The sequence below is a fragment of the Caretta caretta genome, chromosome 2 (genome assembly GCF_965140235.1).
Source record: "Caretta caretta isolate rCarCar2 chromosome 2, rCarCar1.hap1, whole genome shotgun sequence".
NCBI lineage: Eukaryota > Metazoa > Chordata > Testudines > Cheloniidae > Caretta > Caretta caretta.
The window spans coordinates 271005505-271017970 of record NC_134207.1 but is presented as its reverse complement, the minus strand read 5'-3'; the positions used below and the strand labels follow the sequence as shown (position 1 = coordinate 271017970).

Genomic DNA, 12466 nt, shown 5'->3' with positions numbered 1-12466 from the left:
TTGGGGGGCAGAGCCCTTTACAATGAAGACACTAAGATCCTGCAGTATAAAAATTCTTAGTTTGTTTTTTCCCCAGGAGCTCTAGTATCTCCATGGTTTGCAGCAGGACTCTGAACTCCGGCCGCAAGACAGCCCTGAGGTCAGGGAAGCACCTTTTGCAGGCCTGCTAAAAAGCTATGCAGGTTTGACAGAGCTATTGCAACTTACCATTTCCTGCCCGCGGCTGCTGGCAACACACCCAACACCCTAACCATTCCATAGCACTGCATACTCATACACAAGGAGCCCACAATTCCAGTGTGTTCTGCACCCTCTTTCTGCTGCTGCCAGCTAATGTCGCCCTCACGCTCAGAGGCCAAAGTCTGTGCTGAAGGGCTGAACTTTCAGGGTTCAAGCACTGATGGGGATGCGTGAGGGGGGTGCTGGCCTGTGCAACCTTCACTCAAAGAGTTTAAGGCCAGCAGGCACCATTCAATCATCTTGCCTGGCCTCCTGCATCCAGGGAACGGAACCCAGTGATTTCTATATCAAGCCCAGAACTTCGGCTTGAGCCAGGACACGTCTTTTAGAAAGATGTCCCATCTGAATGCAAAGCCCTCACGTGATGGGAGAATCCCCCACATCGCTATGGAACTGCTCCAATGCTGAATTCCCCTCACGGTTAATTCTGCCCTGTTCTGAATATACCTTATGGTACAGCTTTTGAGTCTGTCTGCCCTGCAAAAAACCAAAACCTACGGCAGCAAGTCTTAGTGCCCAGGTCAACTGACTCAGGATTCGGAACCCTCCTTCCCTGCTGGGTTTCAGAGCCCGGGCTCCAGCCCAAGCGGGAAGGTCTAACCGGCTGTTTATATCCTCATAGTGCAGGTCTGAGTCTGTTGATCCAGCCTCAGAGACTCGCTACCACAGGGTCCTTTTTTGGGTGTAGACAAACCCTTTAATTACTACTTTTCCCCAAGGGAATAAATCAAGGAGACTAACACAAGAATCTGTAGGATCCCTCCCTTATTCAGCCTCGAAGTTGGAAGACCCGTAGAGAATAAGGCAGGGGCTGCTGGAAGAGAATGGGTGGCCTGGTGGCTAAGGCAGTTGAATTCCTCCAAGGAGAACTAGATTCTAACCTTGTCTCTGCCACAGAGTTCCTATGTGACGGTGGACAAGTCACTTAGTCAAAAGTTTAGCAGACAGCCACTTCCTGTGCATTCCTCATTTTCCAGATGCCCAATATGAGAACTCTGGGACCGGACTTCCAGAAGGGCAGAGCAGTTAGAGCTGATACCGGAGTCAGTTGCACCTGACAGATTTCGGTTTTACATTTTTCCTCTTTCCAAAGAAATTATATCCAAAACATTCTGTTAAAAGAAAGGTTTCAGAGTAGCAACCATGTTAGTCTGTATCAGCAAAAAGAACAAGAAGTACTTGTGGCACCTTAGAGACTAACCAATTTATTTGAGCATAAGCTTTCGTGAGCTACAGCTCACTTCACCCGATGCATTTTTTGTTAAAATAAAATTATTACAGGGTCTGTATACACCGCAATCAAACACCGTGACTGGCTCGTGTCAGCTCCCTTGGGCTCACAGGGCTTGGGCTGCAGGGTTATAAAAGCACAGTGTAGATGCCCGGGCTCAGGGACCCCACAAGGGGGGAGGGTCCCAGAGCCCAGCTGACACAAGCCGGCTGCAGGCATTTTATTGCAGTGTAGACATAACCAAAGTTGTAACATGCAAAGCTGAAAGCCGGGGGACAGAGGCAACCTCATCACTGCTCCCTTGTGTATGGGCAGCTAATTTTCAAGCATGTGAATTTGCAACTTTAATTGGCCACATTTGCAAAGTTATACATCAACTTGCCAGCACTTCTGTTTGATGTAACTGAACTGCTTCTGAGCTCCACATTCGAACAACTGCAAATGTCAGGGAATGTTCTAAGCAGCTCTGGGAAGAACTCTGTTTATTCTGATGCAAATCAGAAAAGGGACATGAGGAAACACCTGGCATCCAGTCAGCACACCTGGCAATTTCAACCATCTCTGTCTACATCTTGTCTGCAGAGCGAAGAACCACTTGATGGCAGCCATTAACACTTTCCCGCAGAACAATGCCCCCATCTCAGCTCCCAATGCAGTTTTAAAATGTTGACATTCTACATGATTTTTCACCCAGAGAGAAAGGAAAGAAATCAGAATGGTGGAAGGGGAGAGCACGTGGGAGGGCACAGAGGGAAAGGGAAAGAATGGGGAGCACAGAGCCCCTGGCATTAGGGAACAGGAGGTCTGGGGGACACAGAGCCCCTGGCATGGGGAAATAGCAGGGGCTGGGGGGGGCAGAGTCCCTTAAGTAGAGGGGGCTCAGAGGGGGCACACAGGAGCTTGCTGGGGGAATGGACAAAGGCCAAGGAGACTTCAGTGTGCACAATGTGCTGGACCGAAACGGGAACAAAGTGTGCAGCCAGCCACCAGCTTTCTTTGAACAGATTTTTGGATAGAATGTCTTCGTTCTTTGTAACGAAAGAAAAAAGGTAAAACCAACAGATACCAGGGGCAGCTGCCACCTCCCCTGCCCACCAGGCGTCCCCAGCAGGCTCTGAATGTGGACGCTTTAGCACCACAGCACAGCCCGCATGAGGCGCTGGTGAGACCTCCCCTGGAATGCTGCGTGCCGTTCCGGTCTCCCATGTTTAAGGAGGAGGAATTCAAACTGGAACAGGTACAGAGAAGGGCTACGAGGATGATCCGCGGAATGGAAAACTTTATGAAAGGAGACTCAAGGAGCTTGGCTTGTTTAGCCTGACCAAAAGAAGGCTGAGAGGAGATAGGATTGCTCTCTATAAATATATCAGAGCGATAAATACCGGAGAGGGAATTATTTAAGCTCAGTTCCAATGTGGACACAAGAACAAATGGATATAAACTGGCCATCGGGAAGTTTAGACTTGAAATTAGACGAAGGTTTCTAACCATCAGAGGAGTGAAGTTCTGGAACAGCCTTCCAAGGGAAGCAGTGGGAGCAAAAAACCTATCTGGCTTCAAGATTAAACTTGATAAGTTTATGGAGGAGATGGGATTACATGATTTTGGCAATTAATTGATCTTTAAATATTCATGGTAAATAGGCCCAATGGCCTGTGATGGGATGTTAGATGGGTGGGATCTGAGTTACTACAGAGAATTATTTCTTGGGTGTCTGGCTGGTGAATCTTGCCCATATGCTCAGGGTTCAGCTGATCGTCATATTTGGGGTCAGGAAGGAATTTTCCTCCAGGGCAGATTGGAAGAGGCCCTGGGGGGTTTTCCCCTTCCTCTGTAGCATGGGGCACGGGTCACTTGCTGGAGGATTCTCTGCACCTTGAAGTCTTTAAACCACGATTTGAGGACTTCAATAGCTCAGACATAGGTGAGAGGTTTATTGCAAGAGTGGGTGGGTGAGATTCTGTGGCCTGCATTTTGCAGGAGGTTTGACTATATGATCATAATGGTCCCTTCGGACCTAAATATCTATGAATGTATGTGAATGAACGACCTAGGGAATGCAGTTTGGGAGCAATCTTCCCTATCTTCTAACAGTGAAACTGCCAGACTGGATCAGACCGGAGGTCCATCTAACCCAGTGTCCTCTCTGACAGTGGTCAGCACCAGATTCTGCAGAGAAAATTGGGGGTGGGGGGGGAAATGTGCCCCCTGCATAGGTCTCAGCATGATCTCTCCTAGTTTGAAACTGACAAACCCTGAAGTAAAAGGTTTAATATCCATTCCAATATCCGTGGTCGTTAATTATTACAACTCTGAATATTCTTGGTATCCTTGTAAATGTCCAATCCCTTCTTGAATCTTACGTTTTTGGCCTCAATGACTTCCTGTAGCCATGAGTTCCACAGTTTAATCACATGCTCAGTTTTGAATTTCCCACCATTTAATTTCACAGAATGTCCCCTAGCTCCTGTATTAGAAAACAGGGAATTGGACACTCCTGACCTCCCATATCTATACCAGTCAGTATTTTATAGACTTTTATCATATCCCCTCTTATTTATCTCCTCTCTAAGGTAACAATCCCAAGCTTTTCAATCACTCTTCATAGAGAAGTTTTCAAGGCCCTTGATCGTTCTCGTTGCTGTTCTGTGAATCCATCTAGGTCTCAGAACCCTTTCTGAGATGGGGTGACACAGTATCCCACTGAGGCTGCACCGCTGATCTACATAAATCCACAGATATTATCAATAAAATCTGCTTTGTATTGGTCCTCATCCCACTCCTTAGCCTCCTAACATCATTTGCTTTTTGTGACCACAGCGTCACTTTCATGAGCTGACTCAGTTCACTGAGAAACCTGTACAGTTTCGGACTTGTTTAAACGTTTCCCGTCAGGGTGCATTACCTGGCACTTGTCAACACTGAATTTCATTTGCCGCTGTGTTGCCAGCATCAGAGATGGGATACTGGACCTTGGGCCTAAGCCAGGCTAGCAATTCCTTCATTCCTGACTTCTGCTGCTTGAGCTACAGCACTATCTCCTGGCAGCAGCAGTTCTGTTACCCAAGTGAACCGGCCAGTAAAGGAGGATGCCGAACACACTGAAACGGTGAGCTCCCTGTACATGACCAGCCCCAGTATAGCAAAGGACAGCAGGTTCGGTCAGATGGGCAGCATGATTACACACATGGGATCTGGGTCTACCTGATTCAAAGGCCAGAAGACACCAACAGGCAGCAGGTTTAAAACAAACACAAGGAAGTATTACTTCACCCAATGCACAGTCAACTTGTGGAACTCATTGCCAGGGGATGCTGTGAAGACCAAAAGTGTAAATGGGTTCAAAAAAGAATAAGATAAGTTCCTGGAGGATAGGTTCAACCATGGCTATTAGCCAAAATGGTCAGAGACAAAACCCTATGCTCTGGGAGTCTCTAGCCTCTGACTACAAACGCTGGGACTGGACAACAGGGGATGGATCACTCGACAATTGACCTGACCTGTTCATTCCCTCTGAAGCACCTGGTACTGACCATTGTCAGAAAACAAGATACGGGGCTAGACAGACCACTGCTCTGACCATTCTCATGTTCCATGTGATCATCTAGTCTGACCTCCTGCACAACACAGACCGTAGGATGTCCCAGTTAGTTCTTCTTTGGGCTAGAGCAGAACTTTTAGACTCAAGATGGGATGTTTTTCTATCACTCTAAGGCAGGTTTTCTAATCCTTAAATCATTCTCCTGGCTCTTCTCTGAACCCGGGGCATCTACCAACCTCCTTCTTGAGCTGTACACATCCGACACTGTACTGCAGCAGCGGCCGCCCCAGTGAGACCAGCATTCCAGCCCCAGGTCACGTAGCCCCTCGGTGGGGGGTGGCTTTGCAGTAGCGAAGGGGACACACTTGACTTTAGCTGGGAGAAGCAGCGAGTCCCAACTGCGATGTGTCTTTGCTCCAGGGGGTTTTGGCCTCTGTTGTGCCCCAAGAGGGGGCAGGCCGCTAGACCCAAGTTCTGTGTAAAGGGGGTCAAACAAGGGGAGCCTGGCCCAGCTCTCCTCCATCCTGGAGAAGCAGAGGTACGGCCAATGTCCACCCGCTCCCCACGAGACTATGGGCTGAGTCTGGGGTGATTGGGTGGGAGCCCAGCTCTCTCCCCCCCAGCAGCTCTGGCTACAGCTGGGCTACATTTGGGTTTCCAGAACAGCGAGCGCCGGTGGCGGCAGCCCAGCCTTGGAACTTCAGGGGCTGGACACCTGCCAGGACGAAGCCGTGACAATGCACACCACAGCAGGGAAATGGCAAGTTTCTTCTTTACAGCCCAAGGACCCATCTCCGGCCACTACTCCTCTGCTGGGAATAGCCAAAGATCTGCTGCCACCGAGGGAAGTGTGCCGGTTCTCAGGAAGTCACTCCTTAGGCAGGTTGATGAGAGGGGCTTCTGTCAGCCTAGCTCTGCATTGCTCCCCTTCCCACTACTCTTGGTTTATTTGCCTATTTCTCTCTCTTTCAACCATCAGTTCCTAGAGGCAGGGGACAGTGGCTTCTCCCTTACACTGGGAAGAACCCAGTTCACTGTGGGTACTATTGGAAACAATAATGTTAGCCAAGTGGACAAATTTTTCTCACTCAGAACCAGATATAGATTTGAAAGCAGGGCTCCTCAGGCCAGAAGGATGAGCAGCCCTGTCCCCTGCTAGAGGACTGCACAGGTCCCCTACAAGGCCCAGGCTCCCAGCTCCTGGCCCCTATGCGGGGAACTCACACTGACAGAGCTCAGGATGGACCGAGGACGCAAGGAACTGCCACCTTGGAGGACTCAAGACAATACTCAGGATGGTTTCTTTATTTCAATGAATGGGGGGGGGCCACTGGGCAGAATCAAGAAAGACCGGAGGCCTCTGGAGGGACCAGTTCACCGCGGTGCTACCAAGAGGTACAGGAGACACTCCAGCAGATTCCTCAGGCAGAATAACGGGCTTCTTAGTGGGCAGAGGTCTGAATCCCCACGGTCAAAATCAGCCAGAGCATGGCCTCATTGCCCAGCCTCCCCCTCACCCCCCACGCTCAGCCTCCCCCACCTGCTAGACACAATTCAATGGCCAAGCTCCCAATGCGTAGGCTCCCTGCCACTCCCACGCCCCATTCCTGCAGTCAGCTTTGCCGCGCTCTGATGCAGTTTCTATGACCAAGCTCCCCAGCTCCCACAGCTGGTAATACACAAGCCTCCTCGAGACCAGCTGTGACAGCTCATGCTGCAAACATTGGAGCGATAAACAAGCCTGGAACACACTGGGCACCAGCTAGCTGAGTGCACCTGTCCAGCAAATGCAGGCCTGTCCAAAGCAGCTTCTGGCCGATACACAGGCTTCTTGCAATCGCCCCTGGGAACCAGCCCTTGCCACCTGCTTTCCCCTGTGAGCACGCAGACAAGCAGACCCTACCTCTGCCCCCTACCAGACACACACACACGCACCCACTGGAGCCTGTGCCAACCGGGCAAAGACTTGAGCATGCACTGCTCTCTGACCTGCCTCGTGCAGTAACCCTGGCAAAAGCTGCTAGCTCAAAGGAGCTTTTCATTAACACAGATCCAAACACCCAGGGCAATTGTTGCTAATGAGCTGCCTCCCCCGCTAACCTGCAGGGGATCTGAGCTTCCTGGGCCCCGTTACCTGATTAACTAACAGAGAGGCACATGCTGTTGAACACCACACCTGTCTGATCAGCGCCAAATTGGAGGGATCCACCAGCCACACCACGGCACCACTCAGGTTTCCAGAGCCCCAACTTCTCCCCTCCACCTCATGCCACACAACCACGCTACTTCACGCAGGCAAGAGGTGCCCCTTTCTCAGCCTTCTGTCTGGGCGGCCTCGGGAGGGAGAAGTGACTTACTCGCATTTCCCAGCCAGTTTAGACTGAAGTCTTCGCAAGTGGACTGCAAGGACTTCAATCTAAACTGAGTGGTGGCCAGAGAAGGGACACAGGGACTCTGACGGTGAGAAGGGCCCAAGTCCACAAACAAACAGTCTTCCCACAATTACAGAATTCTGTATCCATCTGACCCACTTTGGCCACCCAGGCAGGGGAATTAATCCCATCTGCATGCGGGGGGGTCAGGGCCACTGAGGCACATTCACTGGGGGGGGCTGCTCTGGCTGGAGCCAACAGCAAATCTACAGCAGGCTCTGTTCTGAGGAAAGACACACTGCTACCGTGGCTTCCCCCAACCTCTGGCTTGTAAGGGCACAAGCACCCCATTCTGGCAGCGAGCCCTTCTACCGGCCCTCAGCCCCCTGGCTGGGGCAGCGGCAGAGTGGGCACCAGTCCCACACAAGTATGCATGTGCCCTAAGCAAAGCCTGGGTCTCCGGAGACGATTCTTACATCAGATCATCTCCTCATTAATAAACACCAGGGGCTGAAGCACAGGGGGGCTATGTGATGTTCAGTCATTGATTAATCACAGCCTATCTGCAGAGCCATGGAGAAAACACACCGGCAGCCGGGGCTCCATTTTCTGCAGCAGCCTGGCAGCTCGCTCCTGCCCAGGGGAAGCTGAGTGGGCAGGCGGGGGCAGCTCTTTAGAGGAAAGATCTGATCGCACTTTTATAAGGTACTTTTATCCTGTCTAATCAGACGCTGCCAACACAGCGGAACAAGGAGCCGAGGATGAAGCTAAAGAGCCTCCTTCAGAAGGAGACAAAACACAAACAGGCAGCAATTCTGACAGGCACAAAATGAAGGCAGCAAGAATGAGCAAGACACCCGAACATTCCCTGCGCGTCCCGTGCACCGGCCCCAGTGGCGAGTTCAGTGGAACTAGTGAGTCCCAACCCGCTGAGCACAGAGCCGGCCAGGAAAGGACCTGACAAGCATCCCCACAGAGAGGCCAAAGCGCGCCACCCACATCCATCCTCAGGACTCAGAGCCAAGCGGCAGCCAGCCCACGGCAGAAACCACCAGTGGGTCCGATCCCCTCTCACCCATGCCATGGCAGATCAATCAGTTGAGGATTAACAGGGGATTAACCAGTGTTGCCTCCAGAATCAGTCCCAACGTCTCTGGAGAGCGAAGCCAAGTCAGTGCAAAGGCCAAAGGAACCCAGCATCCCACTCCCTCGGCCCTGGTCGGAAACAAGTCATGCTCCATGACTCCTCCCTGGGGACCAGCTGTCACCCGTTGTGATGCGGGAGCCACACTGCACCCGGGGCCCATCCTTCCTGAGGAGCCCCAACACAACAGGGTCCAGTCCCCAGACCCAGAGGGGCTCCCCACACGCTCCCAGTCCCATTTGAGCTCCTCCTTGGCAGAGACTGGACCCTGTTCCCAAGGCACCCCATTCCCAATCCGGGAGTCCCTTCCCTGACCCCCACCATCTCTGCTTTCAGCTCAGCCCCAGCGAGGCCAGCGCAGTCGGGGAGGCCCTGTCTATGGCCCAGTCTCTCCAATTCCAGTGCCAGCACATTTGTTTCCAACTCAAACCCTTAGAGACCTGGTTCTCGGACCGCGGTTTGGGCTTGTCCCCCAGGGCCAGCACCGTCCCTCCTCATCTACTTCAGTCTCCTCCTTGGGCCTTGTGGGAGAGGAAGATCTCAGACCTGACTGGCCTCTCCCTACCTCAAGTGCCAGTTCGGCCAGCGCTCCCTCAGGCGAGAGATTTGCCCCAGCTCTGCGCCCACCGGCCTGGTTTGGCCCACGCTCCCCTCGGGCCAGAGGGTTACTCTGATGCTGTGCCCCCCAATCCCGGCTCTGTGCCCCCCAATCCCGGCCTGGTTTGGCCCACGCTCCCCTCGGGCAAGAGGGTTACTCTGATGCTGTGCCCCCCAATCCTGGCTCTGTGCCCCCCAATCCCGGCCTGGTTTGGCCCACGCTCCCCTGGGGCCAGAGGGTCGCCCCGGCTCTGGCTCCCTGCGCAGAAAGGAGGGACCAGTCCAGTTCGGCTCATGTTCCCGGACCCGGTTCAGTTCAGCCCGGCCCGCGCTCCCCTCCGGCAGGGTCCCGTTCGGCCAGCACTCCCCGCATGGCCCGGCCCCCGCTCCCCCTCGGACAAAGCTCAGCCCACACTCCTCCCCTCCGGGCCCGGTTCGGTTCGGCCTGGCCCGCACTCTCCTCCCCCCTGGGCCCGGTTCGGCTCGGCCTGCGCTCCCCCTCGGACAAAGCTCAGCTCGCACTTCCCCCCGGCCTGGCGCGGTTCGGCCCGCAGTTCCTCCCCGGTTCGATTCGGCCCGACCCCGCACTCCCCCCCCGGTCCCGGTTCGGCCCGGTTCAGCCTGCACTCCGCCCCCTGGGCCCGGTTCGGCCCGGTTCAGCCTGCACTCCGCCCCCTGGGCCCGGTTCGGCCCGGTTCAGCCTGCACTCCGCCCCCCGGGCCCGGTTCGGCCCGGTTCAGCCTGCACTCCGCCCCCCGGGCCCGGTTCGGCCCAGCCCGGCTCGGCCCGCGCTCCCCCCCCCGGGCTCGGTTCGGCCCGGCCCGGCCCGGCCCGCAGTCCTCCCCCCGGGCCCGGTTCGGTTCGGCCCGGCCCGGCCCGCAGTCCTCCCCCCGGGCCCGGTTCGGTTCGGCCCGGCCCGGCCCGCAGTCCTCCCCCCGGGCCCGGTTCGGTTCGGCCCGGTTCAGCCTGCACTCCGCCCCCGGTCCCGGCCCGGCCCGGCCCGGCCCGCGCTCACCCTCGATGGAGATGACGTGCTCCCGGATCTGGCTCTGCAGCCCCAGGTCCTCCACCCGCTCCAGCAGGTCGTAGACCGCGTAGATGTTGGGATGCACCGACTCGAAGCGCCCGATCTCGGCGCGGATGGCCGCCGAGTTGGAGAGGCCGAACTGGGGCGGGGGCGGCCCGGCCTGCGGCGGCCCCGAGGAGCCCGGCCCCGGCCCGCCCGGCGCCGCCAGGCTCTGCGGCTGCGGGCTCTGCCCGGGCCCCGCCTGGAAGTTCATGGCTGCGGCGGGCGCGGGGCTCAGCGGCGCGGGGCGGCGGGTGCCCAGGCCGGCGGCAGCCGCTGCATGGCCCGGCCCGGCGCGGCGCGGCTCGGCTCGGCGCGGCGCGGTCCGGTCTCCGCTGCTGGCTCCGCCGCTCCCCAGCCCGGCCCGCCCCGCCAGCCGCCGCAGCAGGACCCGCGTCACGCACCGCCCCCGCCTCGCCCCGCGTCAGCGCCGGCTCCGGGGACCGGCCCCCGCAGGGGAGGGGAAGGGGCCTGCCTCCGGCAGCCTCGGCCCCCCGCCGGCCCCGCCCCGGAGCTCGGCCCGCGGGCCGGCCTCGCCCGCTGCCGGCGCTGCGGCTGGAGCGCCCCCCGCGCCGCCCCCGCAGGGCTGTGCCCGGCCGCCGACACCCGGGGCCGGGCGGCTTCTGACTGGGGCGTTGTTAGCAGTCTTCGCTCTGCCAGCGGCCCCGGGGCCGGGGGGGTCATCGATTCACCCCCCAAACATTTTGTTAATGCAGAGCTCAGGCTCCCCCCAACCTCTCATCCCTCCGCCTCTGGCAGCCACGACCTGCGGTGCCAGATGTTACCCCCCCTCCAGGCTTGTCCTTGGGGTTCCCTCGGGAACATCAGGGGCCCTGGCCCAGCCCTGCCCATCCTGGTGACCGGAGCAGCTCATGCTTCCCCACTTGCAGGGCTGACATGGCTCAGCACAGAAAGGGGGGTCCAAGAGCTCCGTGGGTGCACCGGCAGGTCTCCCGGTACTTGGCAGAGAGAACTGCACTGACCCGCTCTGTTGATTGATCCCCCAGCACAGTGCAGGGAAGTTGGAGCACAGGCAGAGGCTGGGATTCTGGGACACACCACACCGTATACAAAATGGCACATTTCCCCCCGGTCACTTCTTGTGTCTCTTTAGAGCCCAAACCTACCTACAATACAGCCCAGCATCACCCGTACCTTTGCTCTGTATTGATTTCCACAGAGCAAGTGAGGGGGCTGAGCATAGGCCTGGAGTAGCCAGCCAGGAATTAGTTGCCCTGCCCTAAATGTGACTGCCTTAATGAGGACACAGTCCAACCTCTATGTGATGCATCCCTGCAGTTCTCCATGTTGCTTGGAAAGACAGCATGCTATCCAGTGTCTGTCAGGGGCAGGCTGGGGCATCGCTCAAAAGCCAGCAGAGTTCAGTTTGCAAGGCAAGGTACTGAACCTCAGAGTCAGATGAGAGAGAGAGAGAGAGAAGCATACAGCAGGGTGTCATCGGCACACTCCAAACACCACACCCGATGCCTCAGGGTCTCTCTACACAGGGATGTTACAGCGGATTAGGTCGCTTGCTCTGAGTGCAGCACCTTGGCTCTATTAAACTGAAGTGCAGCCACACCACTTTGGTACGGCAGTTTAGTGGACTTCCCTTTTTAATCATTGCGTTCACACAGCTCTGCGCTTGTTCCAATTCAGTGCATGGCATTCTGGCCAGATGTCTTAGGGTGCAACGCCACCACTCCACCCTGCGCTGAGATTTGTCTCACAGTGTGACATTGGAAGAGCCCAAGTCCAAAATTCCGATATTAAGGAATTCTGGGGCAAACCAACAAATGACCATCATTGCTCTCCTGGCATCCCATAATTCAGCCATATTTTGGCAACACCATTTTTGAACTGGTGTGAGGCGGTATGGAAGGCACGCTGCCGAGCACCATGATCATGGCACTCGTCAGTACAAACAGGACGATGCACAGGCATCTGGAGTCAGATGGATTTGGCTTGGCAGCTTCGGATGCTGTTGTGATATGCCTACCAGTGGAGGAGGAGCAAGAGATTAAAACTGAGCGATTGCTTTTGCAGGGCATGTATCTGGAGCAGCTTCACTTGAGGAAGCACCATTCCTGGACTCTCAGGTCACACTGTCTGGTGAGACAGCACTGCAGTGATGCAGGATGACCAACAGTAGCTGCAGACCTTCAGGGTGTGAAAGACTTCCCTAGAGACGTGTGCAGAGCTTGCCCTGCGGCTGCAGTGACAGACCACCAGCATGGGAGTTCCCCTCAGTGTGGAAAAGTCACCATCCGTCCGG

At 55.7% G+C, this 12466-nt stretch overlaps 1 protein-coding gene across 2 annotated transcripts in view; it reads right to left on the bottom strand.

Moving 5' to 3' along the window:
* AGAP3 (ArfGAP with GTPase domain, ankyrin repeat and PH domain 3) overlaps nucleotides 1-10420 on the bottom strand; it is a 258069-nt gene extending 247649 nt beyond the window's left edge. For both annotated transcript variants that reach the window (XM_048841958.2, XM_075126135.1), the window contains exon 1: nucleotides 10141-10420. In XM_048841958.2, the coding sequence (XP_048697915.2) occupies nucleotides 10141-10405 (265 nt within the window). In that variant the 5' untranslated portion in view covers nucleotides 10406-10420. The remainder of the gene's footprint in view (nucleotides 1-10140) is intronic.
* Between the last annotated feature and the right edge of the window lie 2046 nt (nucleotides 10421-12466).